Consider the following 18,797-nt stretch of genomic DNA (forward strand, 5'->3'; position numbering starts at 1 on the left):
GAAGCCATACAAAGTGAGAAATCCCTTGGAAAAATAACAATCTCTTCCTGCCTCTAGCTACACAGGGAGCAGGTCACCCTTTTGCAAGACAAACTGGACCTCAACTAATGAGATCAAAAGCCAGATTTCAAGGATTTGGCCCAGAATCAAACACCAATCGCTCCCAACAGAAGTTATGTTAATGAAACACAAACAAGAGAGGGCAGACTGTCCTCATGCTCCACAGAGGGGGGACATGTTTCTGATCCTGCCCTTAGGATCTAATTCTCCAAATAGTTGTGATGTGGCTCTGGATATACTGTTTGACAACAGGTAATAACCTAATTTCAATAATGAGAAAGAGACTGCTGAAAAACAAATCAATGAAAACTGAATCCTAAAACACATCAATCACCAATCCTAGAATTTGGACTTGGTGATGCAGAGCCCCGTGGTCTTTGGGTTCCTACTTCTGGGAGGGCAATGGGATTGCTCCCAACTTTCAGCAGCCCAGCAGCAGCTGAGGGAAGGAAGATCTGGGTTCCAGAAAAGACATAGAAAGAAGGGCCTACTGTTTACCAATAGGGGAGGGAGTGGGAATTTCTTGCCAGAAAAGGAATCCAGGAAAAACTACTTCCAACACCAGAACCACCATTCAGAGATTATGTGGTTGAAGTCCTCTGAGTTCTCAGTTGGGGGATCCAGGTAACGAAGACAACTTGGGCTTGTGCCTTCAAGTCAGCTGACCAATGATATTTATTGAGGGCTTACTGTGTGCAGAGCACTGTACTAAAAACTTGGTAGTGTACAATACAATACAGGTGGTAGACACAATCCCTGTCCACAAGAAGCTTAATCTAGTGGGATCATAATAATGATGGTATTTGTTAAGCACTTACTATGTGCAAAGCACTGGATCATGTATCCCTACTTGATCAAGTGTCCATTTGATTGGGTAGAAAGGGCCCAGGCAGGGAGGGGCTGGAAGGAGCAGGATGGGGCCAGAAAGAGTATGGCTAAGAGATGCAGGGCACAGTAGTGTTTAATGAGACATGTAAAGGTGAGGCTTGGAGAGGAAGTTGCAGAGCAGGGCTTGAAGAGGCAGGGCAGGGAGAGGCAGGGTACCATAGTGTTTGGAGAGGCATATCTGGGATTGGTGAGATTGGGTGAGTAAGGGCATGGCTAGGAGGGGCAGGGGAGGCTGAAGGGGTAAGGCAGGACAGGATTTAGGAAGAGACAGCATCCCTGCTGGACCCTGAGCCCCAAAACTTTTATTGTCTCTTCCCTGTTCCCCCAATAGCCCGTATTTTCCATCAGAGGTGACAGGAAGAGCTTGGTCCTGGTGACACGCCTGACTTTTTTCCAAACAATGAGCCAACTCTGGTGTCGGGGCCATCCTTTTTCAAGGTGTAATTCTCCTTGCCCATTTGACTGCCTTCAGCACTGTTGATACCCCTTCCTCCTGAAACTGCTATCCACCCTTAGTGTTGCCAGCACAATACCTCTCCAACTGCTCCTTTCAAGTCTCATTAGTTGACTCTTTGATCTCTCTGCATCAACTACAGCTGTTCCCAGAAGGTTCTATATTGGGTACCTTATTCTTCTCTTCATTCTCTCTCCCTCTCTTCCCCTTCCCTCTCCTGTACTCCCATCTCCCCTCCTTGTCCACCACCCAGGGAGTTTATCTGTTCACAGAGCTTCAACTACCATTTTTGTGGGATGGCTCCCAAATCTACCTCACTGACCCCTGGCATCCAGAACATCTCCACATAATGTCCTGCCAGCAGCTTAAACTCAACATGATTACACGAAACTCACTGTAGCACTCTGCACACAGTGAGCACTTAATAAATACTGTAATATTACTATTCATGCTCTCTTCTAAATTCAGTCTTTCTCATCTCCACCTACACCACCACCGCTATCATCCCTGTTCTGGAAGTTCACACTTTTAGTGCCATTCTCTTGCATTCACCTCAAGTGATGAAATCCTGGTGGATTTTCTATCCCCACATGTCTCGGCTCCATCTCTTTCTCTCCAGTCTAACAATCTACTAATCTGGCTACGGTATCACTCTTTTCAGCCTACTGTCTCTCTCTCCTCTTCAGCCTCTTCTACTACATGCTGCTGGCCAAATCATCTTTCTAATGGCTATCCATTTCCCTACTCATCAAGCAGGGTGTCCTTAACATTGGTTTCAAAGCTCTCCACCACATTCTCCTTCCTACAATTCTGCTCTCTTCACATGCTACGCCCTAGTTCACGTGCTTTGCTTCTCCCAAGCCAATCTTCTAACTGAACCTCACTTTTGACTCTTCCTCCAACCCTTTATTCAGGCCCTTCTCTCTATCTGAAACATCTTTCCTCTATAAATCCACAAGACCATATCTCTGGCCATTTTCAACTTATAAGCTCTTACCTTATGTCAGGCACTGTGCTAAGCACTGGGATAGATACAAGATAACTGCAATAGATACAGTCTGCCCTACATGGGACAGAGTCTGTTCAGTTGGAGAATGGAATGTAGGGGCCCACTGTCTAAGCCTGCCTGAAATCCCATCTCTTACAGAAAAGCCTTCCCCAGTTCATTTCCATCACTCCAAGTTTCATCAGTCCAGTGGCCAATTTTAACACTGATTGTCATGCTTCCATCAGCAGCACGTGTTTATAGCCATCTATATAAAATACTTGTTCAATCACTCATTATTATTTATTCACTTATTCATTCCTCCTGGATCATCTTTCCATATTCTTGCTACTAACAGTTGTAACCTTTTCCTTCTTCCTGCTTTCACTGTTTGTAAATAAAAGTTTACCCCCATGCCTCCACATCTTCTCTGTTCATTCATTCATTCAATCATATTTATTGAGCACTTACTGTGTGCAGAGCACTGTACTAAGTGCTCTGGTATACTGCAGTTACCCTGAAGGCAGGAACTGTATCTTTTGTTTCAGTTTTACTCTCTGAAGCACTCTGAAAAAGCACTCTGCACCCAGTAGGTGATCAATAAATACTACTGATTGTTTGAAAAAACAGCATGGCCCAGAAGAAAGAGCATAGACTTGGGAGTCGGAGGACCTGGGTTCTTACCCTGGCACTGCCACCTGCCTGTAGTATAAACTTGGGCAAGTCACTAACTTCTCTGTGCCTCAGTTTCCTCATCTGAGAAATGGAGGTTCAATACCTGTTCTACCCACTACTTAGACTGTGAGCACCATACGAGACAGGGACTGTTTCCAATCTGATTATTACTGTATTTACTCCAGCACCCAGTACAGTGCTTAGTACATAGTAAGCACTTAATTGATAATAATAATAATAATAATAATAATAATAATAATGGTATTTGTTAAGTGCTTACTATGTGCCAAGCACTGTTCTAAGCACTGGGGGGATACAAGGTAATCATGTTGTCCCACGTGGGCTCACAGTCTTAATCCTCATTTTACAGATGAGGTAACAGACACAGAGAAGTGAAGCGACTTGCCCAAAGTCACACAGCAGACACGTGGGGGAGACAGGATTAAAACCCATGACCTCTGACTCCCAAGCCCACGCTCTTTCCACTAAGCCACGCTGCTTCTCAGTTGTACAACAACAATACAGTTGTACTGTTATCATTATCGATTTGATAAGCAAATGGAAAGGGATAAGTTGGTGGGCAACATGCTGTTGTTGATGCCTTCCCTACTGCTCACCTGGTGATCGAACAATCAACCAACAATATTATTTTCTTTTTCTTATAATAATAATAATAATGGTATTTGTTAAGCACTTACTATGTGCAAAGCACTGTTCTAAACACTGGGGGGATACAAGGAAATCAGATTGTCCCACGTGGGGCTCACAGTCTTAATCCCCATTTTACAGATGAGGTAACTGAGGCACAGAGAAGTTAAGTGACTTGCCCAAAGTCACACAGCTGACAATTGGCAGACCCAGGATTTGAACCCATGACCTCTGACTCCAAAGCCCAGGCTCTTTCCCTTGAGCCACGCTGCCTCTCTGTATTTGTCAAGGGCTTACTATGGGCCAGAACTGAGTGATTATTTTGCGGGATATTATACTAAACACTTGGGAAATGGTAAATAGTAAATACAATCCCTGCCCTCGTGGAGGTTACAGTATAGCAGGGGCAGAGGACAGACAGCCGTTCAGGGCCTCTCCATACCGATGGGAGCCTGAAATATGGGCACTAGAGTCCAGTATATGGCCAAATTGTCAGCACAAAGCCCAGCTATGACGTTCCAGCTATCCTGTTTTCCTGAATTAATATTGGGGTGAGTGAAGGTCGAGTGAGAGCTCTTGGGTAATAAGTGGCAAGGTTGGAAGTGCTACACGCTGTGCCCAGTACTGTGAAGACTATGTATACGCCTTTCCCTTCCCTCACTTGGATCTTGGGAGCATGAGGGGAGAGGAGTGTGTGCGGCCTGGGAACAGGGATAACTCTGGAGGCTTGTGCTTGGATCAGTCCTTTGAAAAATGAAAAGGCTACCTATATAAATTCTAGGTACTATTATTACCATAATTATAACATTTATCAATAAAAATAATAATGCTCCAGGGTAGTCCTCAGCAGAAACAAAAGTTGCTAGCAAAAGTGATTATGACTGAACCCTTAACAGGTTACAGTAGAACTGAAGCAAGCAAGCATCTGATTTCAGCAGGGTTTGGGTAGTCCCTGGTTTCAAATGCTTAATGTCGGAGAAGTTTCAGGTGGATATGGAGACATAGCAATCCAGTAGGGAGAGTTTGTCCTTTGTTCCTTCTCCACAAGACTGAGTTTTGTTAACTCAAGTGACTGTGCCTAGTCTCAGAATCAGTATCATGGCTCAGTGGAAGGAGCCCGGGCTTTGGAGTCAGAGGTCATGGTTTCAAATCCTGGCTCCGTCAATTGTCAGCTGTGTGACTTTGGGCAAGTTACTTCACTTCTCTGGGCCTCAGTTACCTCATCTGTAAAATGGGTATTGAGACTGTGAGCCACATGTGGGATAACCTGATCACCCTGTATACCCCCAGCACTTAGAACAGTGCTTTGCACATAGTAAGCACTTAATAAATGTCATTATCATCATCATCATCATCTGGCTATTATTTGGATCAGAGGTTCCCCCCACCCCACCTTCAATTCCACACCAATCCCGAGCAAAGTTCTGGGCTTGGGTAAACTTCTGCAAATGTCATTATGTTCCACTGCATAATGAAATCATGCAGAACTGGATAGGGCAACAAATTTTTTCCCCACCTGAAGTCAACCCTGCCCACTCGGGATCTTCAACTGCAGAAAAAAAAAATCTGACACCAGGATCCCTGAAAGCAAGAAGTTCCACCCAGCTTGACCCAAGGCAGCAGTTTAAGGAGTAAAACCACTATACTGGTCACTAGTTGAACTCCCTAGATTATTTCCCATAACCAACCAATCACTAGCCATGAACACCTCCAGCAGAAGCCTTTGGGGAGAGGGGACACAGTCATTACTTTTCATCCTGGCCCCCTACTTGTTTAAACTCATTTGATGGTATTCCCTTTTCCTCAAGAGGTTGCATTACACTATACTTTAGAAACTGGGTATACAAAAACCCAGAAAGAACATTTAAAATTCTGGTCGCTGATTACCTCTTAGTTCAGGGACATATCATCTATTTATCATTATTATATCATTTCATCTATTATTATAAATGGTAACAAGTCAGCTTCCTTCACTCCATGGAGGGAGAGGGTCAAACAGGGCTTGCCAGCTAAAAAGCCTCTCTCCTTGCAGTTGTGAGGGAAAGTATACATATAAAAGTTTATTAAACACAGGAAAGTGGGGTGGGATGGTGGAGACACTGAAGAAGCTCAGAGAATTACACTTACAGCCAATAACTAGACTCCTCGTTTTTTCAGATGCAAAGAGAACCCTAAGCCATTTTAGGGTTTCCCTAATCCATGTCTGTCTACTCGTGTAAAGTGTAAACTCCTTCTGGGCAGGGATCATGTCTACCAATTTAGTTGTTTGTACTCTCCCAAGCTTTTATTATAGTGCTCTGCCCACATTAAGCGCTCAGTAAATACTATTAACTGATAAAATGTTCAGAGAGGCCACTGTAGAAGGACTTTCAGAGGAAAGGAAGGGGAGGCTAATGAATCCAAAGCCAGAATCCATGCCAAATACCCAAGAACACGGAAGGTTTACCCTCTAGCCTGTTTTAGTCTACACTTTCCTCCAGGAGAAGGGATTAGGGCTGTCCCACTTTGGAGCTAACCATAAAAAAGTTTTTCATAAATTACAGCGGATTCATTCCACTAATGAAAATATTCTTGGGTGGCTTAGAAAAAGGAAAATTTAGCCACTGAATGTGTTGGCATTCTCTTTCCAAACAATATGGTTTCAACTGAACAGCTACAGCAGAGAGAGAAATATTTTCCTGGAATTCGCTAAAATTGTAAAGGCTCTCATAATACCTGACTCTTCTCAGCTAAAAATAAAAACAGGGGATCTGATACTTTGCTTTGCAAAGGTTTGAAAAGCTTCAGTTTATTCTGCTGCTTTCCTCACTAGACTCCTCCATGGCAGGAATCGTAAGAGAAGAAGCACGGTCTAGTGGAAAGAACACGGTCCTGAGAGTCAGATGACCTGGATTCTAATCCAGTCTCCACGACTTACCTGTTGTGTGACCTTGGGAGAGTCACTTAACTTCTCTGTGCCTCAGTTCCCTCATCTACAAATAGAGATTTGATATCTGTTCTCCCTTCTATTTAGACTGTGAGCCCCATGTGGGACCTGATTATCTTGGATTTACCCCAGAGCTTAATACAGTGTTTGACACATAGAAAGTGCTTAACTTATACCACAGTTATTTTTATAGCGTCTAACAACTCTATTGTATTGTACTTTCCCAAACAGTATAGTGCTCTGCATCCAGAAAGCACTCAATAAATACCATTGATTGACTGATTGCCTGATCGGTTCAGGTCACTGGTGTGGGGAATACATTATCCATGACATTGCAACTTCATGCAACTATCAGGTTAAATTATAGTATTTAACCCAGAACCCCCAACATTTTATTTTCAGATTGAAAAAAATGCACCAAAAGAATACTAGATATAAATATGTCACATTGGCAAAAGATGATCCAGAGGACAGGAATTTCCCAGATTCCGATTCACTGAATCAGTTCTCAAGCAATTTCCCTAAAGGCTTTATATGGACAGAGTTAGTGAGAATACTATATTTCAGGAGGCCTAAGTGGACAAATGTACATTTCCACATATACCTAAAGGAACCTCATTCAACAAGGATCATTTGGTCCTTTTCCATCCACTTCCACTGGGGAGACTTTGAAGCCCCATTGTGTTGAAAAGCACTGACCACAGGCAGGGAAATGTGGAAAGATCCGGTGACCCCTGCTTGGGGACTTTGGGGGATTTCACTTTCCTCAAGAAGGCCAGGAGAGGCAGCCCAGGGGAGAAATGAGGTAAACACTGAGGGAGTTACTCCCCTCCCTCCTCTAGTGCACATCGATTTGAAGGGTAGGAAGGGTGAAGAAGCCTGAATGAAGGAAAGTTTGAGATAGGCAATCTTTTCTTTGTGGAATATAGTCCTTAGCCCCCTGATTGTATTAAATAAATGCTTCATAATAATAACAACAACACAAGTGAAATCATACAGGTACCTTCACACCATGGAAAAACTGTCAGTAGAATAGTTAGCTGGATGGAGGGAATCTATTACTTGTTACCACAGAGAAATGAAGAAATTAAATTCCTTCACTGAATATCCTTGGAGGCCCCAGCCCAGGCCAGGGATACATTCACAGGCTTCTTCTGACAAGCTGAGCACATTTACACATATAAATCATTTGTATAATTCAACTTCTTAGTGCCCAATTGACGTAGACTTCATTAGAAAACCTGGGAGGATAGCTACCCAGCAAATGGGGCACTTACATTGCAGTTCGACGATCCATCGAATGTCGGGAAACAGCCATCGGGCCAGTCTGCAGGATCCAAGGAGCCGGACTGCCGATGCTGGGACTCATATTCCTTAAGCTGCAATGAAAGGGCATTTGAAGTTAAGGCTGACACACCCACTGAAAGTCAAATCAACGCTTTAGGGCTCTCTTTCATGCTATTATTAACAATTGAAGGCCGACAAGGCATTTCGAGGAGAGCACAATGCACAGCCTAAATCTGACAAATAGACATAAAGGAACTTCTGTATTCATAAAAGCTCTTGATTTTCTTCCCAATTATTTGCAACTTCCACTATAAAACTCTTTTTTAGTTGAATCCGGAGGCTTGAATTATGAGGGTACAGTATGACCTGAAGATTCTGGTCAACAAATCAGAAATCAAGTCAAATCACTTAATTTTCTTCAGTAATCCCTTAAACACTATCCCTTCTGGTTAAAGATTACTCTCGTCCCTAGTTCAGACTCACGCACTAATTCCAAAAGAATTTTGTGAAGACCCTAGAGGATAGGAAGGAAAATAACAAGACTGTACGACATCTCAAGTATCTTTCCAGAAATGTAACTTTTTGGGTGTACAAACAGCTCTCCAGTTCTGAAGAAACTGTTTTTAAGTTACCGAGACTTCCTAATTGCCAAACTAAATTTTTCTCAAATTTGCCAGAGGAAGTATTTGCTCCCTGGTTGTGAAAATACTATTTTGTTCATGATTTCCGGAGGCACCCAGTCCTTTACTTTGCTTCCATTTAGGAACTAGGTAAATCAATGAGTATAACCAACATCAAACTAATATTTAAATAAATCTGTTTTCAAACAGGAGGGTTTTTTGTGGGGGGAAGAGGATTACGCCTACGTCTTTTTCTGCTGGGTATATTTCTCTCTTCTCTATTTACGTCCTGAGGGTTCTTGTTCCTCTCTCTCAACTCTCCCATCTTCACTCCAATGCTCAAGCCATTTCCCCTTCCTGGAACTCCCTCTCCACTCAAATCCACAGACCACACCCTTTCCTATTTTCAAAACTCTTCTGATAACTCACCTGTTCCAAGGCCATTCCTCAATTAAACCTGCCAAACTTGATTGGGTCATTCCAACAACCACCCTCAGCACTTACATATACACTTTGATTTTCATACTCCACTTATTAGTCAATTTTCCATCCTTTTTGTATATCAATTTTTGTCAGTCTGTCTGTCTCCTTCATTAGATTATGAGTACCTCAAGTGCAGGGACCATATCTCTTTGTATTTCCAAGAACCTAGTACAGTGCTAGGCACACAATAAGCTCAATGAATAGTTTTGAATAAACTTCATGAATACATATATGCCTTGCCTATCCAAATCCTCTTTGATTAGGATCTAAATGAGGGGTCTGGGAAGACCTCGGAAATCATCCAGTTCACCCAGTGGCTGATGCTAATTTCACACAGATGAGTGTCCTTAGAAATGTCTTAAAATTTCCAGGGAAAGTATTTCTAGGAAGCTCCAGTTTCGAACTTCCTTCTGTCTAGAAGTTCTCTTCTTCATGGCTAACCCAAATCTCTTCTGCTATAATTTATTATTCTTTCCACTGAGGAGATAAAGCCCATTTGGTCAGTAACCTTTAAATCAATCACTCACTCTATCACATATATTGAGTGCTTTACTAAGTGCAGATAACTGTACGATGTGCTTGGGAGAGTACAATATACCACAGTTGGAAGACATGTTCTCTGCCCACAAGAGGCTTACAGTCCAGAGGGGGAGAAGGACATTAAGATGAATTTTGTCTATGTACGTAAGTACTGTGGGGCTGAGGGTGGGATGAATAAAGGGCACAAACCCAAGTGCAAGGGTGATGCAGAAGGAAGAGGGAATAGGGGAAATGAGGGCTTAGTCATGAGAATGCCTCTTGGAGAACAATCTAAATCTAAAGAATCTAAATTTAAAGAATAACCTTTCATATATTCAAAGTAAGTTACTGAGCTGTCCCTTGGCCTCTTCCCTTCTTAAAGACAATAATAATAATGGCATTTGTTAAGTGCTTACTATGTGCCAAGCACTGTTCTAAGTGCTGGGGGGGGAGAATACAAGGTAATCAGGTTGTCCCACATGGGGATTACAGTCTTAATCCCCATTTTACAGATGAGGTAACTGAGGCACAGAGAAGTTAAGTGACTTGCCCAAAGTCACTTAGCTGACAAGTGGCCAAGCTGTGATTAGAACCCATGACCTCTGACTCCCAAGCCCGTGCTATTTCCACTGAGCTGAATAATAGTGATAATAATAACAATACTAAAATTTGTTCATTGCTTATTCTGTACCAAGCACTGAACTAAATATTGGGGTAGATATAAGTTAATCAAGTTAGGCACATTAGGTTCACAGTCTAAGCAGGATGGAGAACTGTAATGAATCCCCATTTTAGAGATGAGGAAACTGAGGCCCTGAGAAATTAAGTGATTTGCCCAAGGTCACACAGCAGGCAAGTGGCAGAGCTGGGATTACAGAAGAAGCAGCATGGCTCCATGGAAAAGAGCCCGGGCTTTGGAGTCAGAGGTCACGGGTTCAAAACCCAGCTCTGTCAATTGTCAGCTGTGTGACTTTGGGTAAGTCACTTTATGTCTCTGTGCCTCAGTTCCCTCATCTGTAAAATGGGGATTAAGACTGTGAGCCCCCCGTGGGACAACCTGATGACCTTGTAACCTCCCCAGCACTTAGAACAGTGCTTTGTACATAGTAAGTGCTTAATAAATGCCATTATTATTATTATTATATTATCTCAGGTCTTCTGACTCCCAGGCCTGTTTGCTTTCCACTATGCCATGCTGCTTCCCTTCCAAATTTTAATCATCCTATTTCCAAATCCTTTTTTTGTCCTCGGAGCCCACTCCAAGACCCTCTCAATTTCTACATCTATGTTTTGAAAACTGTCTAGTACATGGAAACTCCATGAGCCACACTGTCCAATATAAAAGCAATTTGTAAAAGTAACTTAGACACTTTCCATAGCCAAGTTCAGATCACAGGTTTACCACTTGATAAATTTCTATTTCAGTGTAATGGTCTAAAACAGTTAATGCAGCTGATGAGGGCCTTAACTTACTTGCTAGTAGTAGCATACATATGGGAAAATCTGGCCCATTAAATAATAATTAGTAGCAGCATGCCAACTTAAATACTAAGACTGGAGTTCAAAATAATTAGACCTCAAGGCTAAGCAAGTTTCAAGCTTAGAACTACCCAGATCTGAACCACAGGATCATGGAAACTTCATTAGGATGTTGGGATGTGGTTTTGCTAAGTAAAGAGATTAAACATGATAACCTTTCTCAGATACATGGTCTCATTTCCACTAAAACGTCCTTCTCATTTAAAGCATCTTTTACAGCCAGAGAACACCATTCCTTCAAAAGATTCAGACAGGAGCAGTCCAGCAGGCATGGAAGATCTGGACTGACCATGTACTGTGGCTTACCCTTGCAAGTGCTTCCTCAATGGTGATCATCTTTTCTTTGACCATCATCATCAGCTGAATACGCTCTTCATCGCTCATTGTAATCTCACTTGCCACGTAGCCAACATCCTCTCCTGGAGATGAGAAGAAGGGAGGAAAAACAGACATGAGACCAAAGGCCACTAAAAGACCTCAGTGGACCTGGTGGAGGAATCTTATTCAGCAGAATTTCCTTCAGTTACATGTTACTGGTAGATCAGAAAAGCAAAGGAGGCCTTTATTTTACTCCTAATAAAGGATATGGGAAGGAAACTTTGGGAAAACACATTAAGCATTACTGTTAGTGAAAGATTACATCTAAAGGTTCCTTTCCATTCAGTGATGATGCTAGGATAGGAGAAGGCCTATCCATCTCAATTAATCATATTTCTTAAGAGCTTATGTATATATTGAAAATATACTATAGCAAAGTTGGTAGATACTTTCTCTAACCATAATGAACTTAGTCTAGAGATCCAAATATGCAAGTGTGGTTCAAATAGCTCTTTTTGCATAGTTTTTACATATAAACCTATGGTAAGCTAAAGGGTTTGTCTCACACAGAGCACGTCTCTGTTTTTGAACTTGCCTCTTAGTATCCCAGCTTTCATTCAACCCCCAAATATTGCAAAAAAAAAAACACTGTTTGCATTTCCCTTACTTGGATTTAAAATAAACCTGGATAGTGTTATGCTGTTAAACATGTGTTAAACAGAAGTTTCTGGGGAAGCCTGTGGTGGTCTTCTGTGATGCAGTTCAACCAGTATCATTTGTGGACCAGAAAGAAGAAAATCTCGTGCCAGGGGAAGGTTGACTTTGCAAGTTATTTTCTTTAGTGAATACAGCTTCCTCATGTGGGAAACACTTTGAACTCACTAGAAAAAAGGCACTATATCAATTTAAACTGTTATTATGAAAAGGCTTCTGAATATAACCTTGTTAGGTTCCTACTGAATATTGAAAGTAGCCAGAACTGCAGAGGAAAAGAAAATTCCCTTGTTAGACTACTTTTGAAGTGTTTTTCTATATTGCAAACAGATCCCTGTCATGTTTAGTATACTGGAAACACATTAGGATGTATTGTACCCTAAGTCAGTCTATGGGAAAAGATCATCTGTGCATACTCTAACAAGCTGATGGACTTTAACAAGCCAGTACACCAGTCAATCTTCCTTATTCTACCCTCTCATTCATTACTGATTTGTGTGGCTATTTAAGACTACCAGCTATAGTCTTAACTATAACTATAACAACATAACTATAGTCTTAACTATACCAACAATTTGGCATTGGTACAGAAAGGTCGGGCTGAAGAGTGTGTTTATAAACTTGTAGGGACAAATCTCCAGAGATGATATTCCTCTGGGCTCCTATTCCTTACCTTTTTATAGCAAATCACCTTGGAATTATGGTATAACTCTTCTTTGTTAGGTTTTGCAGGACAGCCTTAAAATATCTTAGGCATATAACAGGGTATGATGGATGGACAATAAATATGACTAGACTGCTGATTACGTTCACTTGTAATCAGCAGATTACAAGTAACTGTACGTTCACCAGTGCACCTTCTGGAAGTTAGAGTAGGATGCTAAAAGTCTGTGTGGTCTGGTAAATAAATTTATACTTTTTTTCTATGCCCAGTGAAGGACCCAAAATAAGTTTCGAATCTCAAGCGAGTCCCTGCTGATACAGGAACAGAGCACATAAGTTCAGTCATACACAACAGAGACGATTCTAACTAGGATCACCACACATCAAAATTGGAAATCAGATCCTTGTTTGCAACTCTACCAACAAGAGAAATGACAACGGGGGTCTGAGGACATGAAGAGACCCTTCAGAGGACTTTTTGGTCAGAACAAGTTAAAGTCCTTTCTGACGTTGAGTGAATGGGACATGAAACAATAAAGCTCCAGGGAAATGTGAAGGGTCAATTGCCACTTTGCTTAACACCGCAAACTTCCTACCTGCCTTTTCCCTTGGTGCAAGATGTCTGTCAAAAGTTTAGAAGACTAGAGACCCCTGAAATAAATTACACTAACTTGCTTCCTCCCCACCTCCAAACTCTCTGTAGAAATGCCTAACTCAGCTTTGCTAAAACATGCCTCTTTGCTCCAACCTTCCCAACCTCCAGGACACAGTCCCCAATCAATTCCCCTGTCTTTCTAGTCATACCATTGCCACAGCCTTCTTGGCATTCTGAGGTATGTATTTGTTGACTTATTTATTATTTATTTGTTAGTGATTCATCTCCCTAGATTCATTATTTCTATGTACTTTCACACTCTTCTAACAGCTGCATTTTCATCAGTTCACGCCTCTTTATTTTTCCACACTAGCTTCATTCATTCATTCAATCGTATTTACTGAGCGCTTACTGTGTGCAGAGCACTGTACTAAGTGCTTAGGAAGTACAAGTTGGCAACATATAGAGACGGTCCCTACCCAACAGTGGGCTCACAGTCTAGAAGGGGGAGACAGAGAACAAAACAAAACATATTAACAAAATAAAATAAATAAAATATGTACAAGTAAAATAGAGTAATAAATATGTACAAACATATATACATATATACAGGTGCTGTGGGGAAGGGAAGGAGGTAAGGTGGGGGGGTGGAGATGGGGAGGAGAAGGAGGGGGCTCAGTCTGGGAAGGCCTCCTGGAGGAGGTGAGTTCTCAGTAGGGCCTTGAAGGGAGGAAGAGAGCTAGCTTGGTGGATGTGCAGAGGAAGCGCATGTTATCTTCTCTAGGGTGGTTATCATGCCTTGAACATCTTTGGTGGGTCCGAATGCCTAGTACAATGCTCTTCACAGAAAGTGTTAAAAACTAACTACTAAACTAAAAACTAAAAACTAACAAAGAAAATCCTTGTTGCATTCATTTTAATTAATGGAACAGATTTCTTAACATTACTAGGCTAAAGAGACTCCCACCCTACCAAGTGCACTACAGTACCTTTAGAAGTTTGTCTCATTATGCCTTTCTGGTTCTTCCGGAAGTTCTGCCAGAAAAACTTATTCTTCTTCTTCCAGTCCCCTTTTCCTGTAAAGAAAGAAAAGATATATGCTAGATACATGAATGGGAAAAGAAGATACTCATTCAAAATTCAGACTTGAAATATTATTTTGAATGGTCTATTTGCAAAAGGTCTGAAAAAATCTTTCCATTTCCAACTCCCCGTACATCCCCCCAACCCCACCAAAAAAAAAGAGCTGGTAAATGCCAACACAGAAGTCTAAGAGAAATGTAAACTCTCTGGTAGCAAAGAAAGGTTCTTGGGGTTAAGAGGTTAAGATAAGCCACAAAACAACAGTTTAAAAATTCTACATGTATACCCACTTACATAAACTTTGAGATTGGTTTAACTAGTATGTCAAGCTTGGCCTAATTTTTGTTGCAGTGGTATTTTATCCCCCTGTAGAATCAAGTCAGTTATTTAGACTAAACCCCAAGTATGCCTCTGTCTGTCTCTGTCTCTCTCTCTCTCTCTCTGTCTCTCTCTCTCTCTCTCTCTTTCTCACACACACACACACACCTGCCTCCCCACACCTCCCTACACCCAAAGAAATGTGTTTTTCTTTTTAGCCATACTTCATGAGACAAACACTTTCACCAATAATTCCTACCCAATTTGTTCTATCTCCAATCAGTCCGTTAATTGTATTTACTGAGCGCTTACAGTGTGCAGAGCACTGTACTATGCACTTGGGAGAGTACAGTACAACAATTAACAGACATTCCTCCAGATATGTTAAAACGTTGAGCCACAAGTAAAATGATAAATCATGAGGATCACCCTATATCAATGGTGGGATAAGAAATTATAGTTCTACCTACCCTACTTGTGTTACTGTAAAATCACTTATGTAGTATTCAATGATCATGCACTGAGGCAGCTACTACCTTCCCTATCTAGTCTAAACAGGTATGACTATCTGTAATTTATTTATTTACATTAATGTTTGGAAGATTGGTTGTGTCCATTATATTGATTGTCCATTATACTGACTGTGTGTGTGTGTGTGTGTGTGTGTGTGTGTGTGTGTGTGTGTGTGTGTGTGTGTGTGTGTGTGTGTGTGTGTGTGTGTGTGTAGACAGGAGCAGGAACCATTTCCCTAAGTGGGATACTACACTACGTGGACATTAGTCATCCTGCAAACCCAGAAAAGTGGTTGCCCCTCTAACTCTACAATGAGTAGGGCTCATTCACACTCCTTATATCACTGCTTTCAATGAGGCCTAAATTGAAGATGCCAGGTAACAACAGGCTGCTGCCACAGACAGGACAAGAACACCTTTCAGGAAAAGCCACACGGCCTCTGGCTCACCAGCCTGCCTCTTCTGCTTGTCAAAATGGGCATCTGCCCTTGCTTGTTCTGACCATGCAAGTTCAAAGAAACAACTTAATTACGCAAAGTGACAAGTCTCTTTGCTCCTGCCACCTTCAGACCGAGCACAAAGCACATTCAGGATGATTAAAAGCATGAAAATGATACTTACCGAAAGAACCCTCTTCTGAACTGGACTTATGAAGAGGGAGCCTAGAACACAGAGAAAGCCGATTACCAAGGAGCTCTGGTTTCTTCAGGGAGGTAGTACCACCCAAATAATGGCATGAATGATCTGAACTGACATTTGAGAGGGAGGGATGGTTTGGGAGGAGATTACGAAAGCATGCCAAGAAAGAGTCTGCAAGGAACCAAAGTCCAACAGTGGTATAGGGAGGTTGGTATGGGCAGAAAGGGATATTGTTTGCTATTCAGCTCTTACTTTGAACAAGACAGTACCCTCCCTTTTAAATCACTGCAGAACACAATGTTCTGGGCACTAAATATACCTTTCACAGGACTGGGAGTCAAGAGACCTGGGTTCTAATCCTAGGTCTGCCACTTGTGTGCTGTGTGGCCCTGAGTCATTTAACTTCTGCACACCTCAGTCTCTGCTCTAAAATGGGGATTCAATACCTGTTCTCCCTCCTACTTAAACTGTGAATCCTGTGTGGGACTGGGACTGTATCTGAGCTGATTGTATTGCCTCTACCCCAGTGGCACATATTAAGCCCTTAACAAATATCACAATGGTTTCTTATTATGATTACTATTGTGATTAGGTGAAGGAAACCAGGAGGAGGTAGTTCTTGGGAAAGGTTTGTGAAGGGAGAAGACAGAGTCTACAGGATCATCTATTGCCAGTAGAGGGCAATGAGAACAAAGACAAAAGGAAAAAAAAAAAGGAGAAAGTGGGAAGAGAAAATTACTGAAAACAGGGGCTTGGTGGAGCACACTGAAGAATTATTAGACCAGGAATCAAACACTTTCCCATCCTAATCTCTCTGTACTTGGAGGATAGGGATGCATGCCTGCAGTCTCCTGTTTCTAGCCTAATTTAAGCAAATTGCCTAAAACCCAGCACTAGCTATTTTTTATAGTTTTTTTAAAACTATTTACTATGTCACAAGCACGCTTCTAACCACTAGGCTAGATTAGATACAAAGGTCTCAGGTTGGACACAGTCCCTGTCCCACATGAGGCTCACAATCTAGGTAGTAAGGAGTAGAATTGAATCTCCATTTTACAGTTGAAAAAACCGAGGCCCAGAGAAGTTAAGTGTCTTGCCCAAGGTCACACAGCACACAAGTGGCAGAGCCAAGATTAGAACCCAGGTCCTCTGGCTCCCAGGCCCATGCTCTTTCCACTAAGCTACACTACTTCTCAATTCAGGCCCGGAATGAATTAGCAAAATCTAAAGAGAGGCTTTAAAAAATCATAGAATCTACTTGTATCTTAGCTGCGGCTCGTCCTTGAATCAGCTAAAATTGAAAGAATTTGATGTTCGTGTCCTTTTGTGTCAATTCAAACCAGTGTGACCAAAACACCAGGTGAGTGGTACACACGGCATTTTCTCTGAGAAGTTGTACTGTGGAGTCCCATACCAAGGAGTCCCATCCCACCCCCACCTCCCCCTCAACCAGCCCCCAACTGCTCTCCAGGGATGGAGAAGATCATCATCATCATCATCAATCGTATTTATTGAGCGCTTACTGTGTGCAGAGCACTGTACTAAGCGCTTGGGAAGTACAAGTTGGCAACATATAGAGACAGTCCCTACCCAACAGTGGGCTCACAGTCTAAAAGATGATAGCTCCGCGCTTCTATCACCCACTGCCCAGCCCCTGACTGACCTCTGCAGAGCCCCAAGGCCATTCTAGAATGGCAGGGACATGGAAAAGCCCAAAATGCAGCTGTCACAGGAGAATGCATTCATATTACAAATTCTGCGGTGAGGTTTGAGACAGGATTGACGGTGCCAGAACTCAAAGGTTTGGCCCCATCTACACGGTGCCATTACCTAGTGCAACTCCTACTACTTTCAGGTGGAGTCACAGATTTCTTTTATTCCTGAATTCCAAAGAGCTATTATTTCTATGTTTCTCCATTCCCATTATTCAAAACAGGCAAGTATGAGGAAAAGAATTTAAGGCAATGTCAGCTCTGCATTTGAGAAAATGTATGACATTTCATGAAAATGAGAAGCTGTTTCTATAAGAGTATGAGCTAACTGGTTTCATTTGATTTCATTTGACAGGTACTGCCAGTAGGTACCAGGAAGGAAAAATAATTTCCCCTCACATTTTATTCCAGAAAACAAGATTTTGGAAAGTTTGTGTGAGCCGACTCTCTCTGGTGTTTTCTTAGACGGCCAGCAGAGGACACTGCTGTTTCTTTGTTCACTTGGGAAAAATCACTGAAGGGAAAGCAGAGAGTTTTTTGTGGGGGTTTGTCTGCCCTGGTTCAATATCTGCACTATTCAGTAATTAGAAACCTGCATTTACAAGCATGGAAAACCCTCCTCATCAATTTGCAAAGGGGAAAATGAAGTTTAATTTTGATTCAGTAATTCATGCAGGCAAATAGAATCTGTCACAGTAGGGATGTGAAATACATCCTTCCCATTGCAGACTGATAAAGAAATTTAATCCAGGATGAACTGTAAATCAAGTGATGCAACCAAATTATGGATTTAGACTGCACCAGGTGGAAGTGGACACATCTAATCTTCCAGTGGGTAAGGTCAACACTTGGAAGAATAGGGAGGGAACAGAGCTAGCAGTCATTACCCTTGGAGACAAAAGATGGATTCACCTGCAGAACATGGACAACATGCTCAAAAGGGAAGTTTTTTGTTCTGAAATCATCCCCGCTTCAGTGTAATATCAAAAAGTAGGGGGTGAATTTTATGAAGATTGTTAAAGTGCACTACGTATTTTAGTAGCAAAGAGGGAAAAACTAATTCTCTGTTTCAGTTTTTAAAACCCAATTCTCACTGCACCTTAAGGTCTCTGTAGAGACTTTGCTATTTAGAAATATACCTTTGTTATGGCTACTTTTA

The 18,797-nt window shown here is 41.9% G+C and overlaps 1 protein-coding gene across 1 annotated transcript in view; it reads right to left on the minus strand.

Moving 5' to 3' along the window:
- The window catches only part of SASH1 (SAM and SH3 domain containing 1), a 205,066-nt gene that overhangs the window by 68,763 nt on the left and 117,506 nt on the right, over positions 1 to 18,797 (minus strand). The window contains exons 5-8 of the mRNA XM_038761304.1: positions 15,909 to 15,949; positions 14,364 to 14,450; positions 11,391 to 11,503; positions 7,914 to 8,015 (exon numbers count right to left, since the gene is read on the minus strand). Coding sequence (XP_038617232.1) covers positions 7,914 to 8,015; positions 11,391 to 11,503; positions 14,364 to 14,450; positions 15,909 to 15,949 — 343 coding nt within the window. The remainder of the gene's footprint in view (positions 1 to 7,913; positions 8,016 to 11,390; positions 11,504 to 14,363; positions 14,451 to 15,908; positions 15,950 to 18,797) is intronic.

The sequence above is a fragment of the Tachyglossus aculeatus genome, chromosome 2 (assembly GCF_015852505.1).
Source record: "Tachyglossus aculeatus isolate mTacAcu1 chromosome 2, mTacAcu1.pri, whole genome shotgun sequence".
NCBI classification, from domain to species: domain Eukaryota; kingdom Metazoa; phylum Chordata; class Mammalia; order Monotremata; family Tachyglossidae; genus Tachyglossus; species Tachyglossus aculeatus.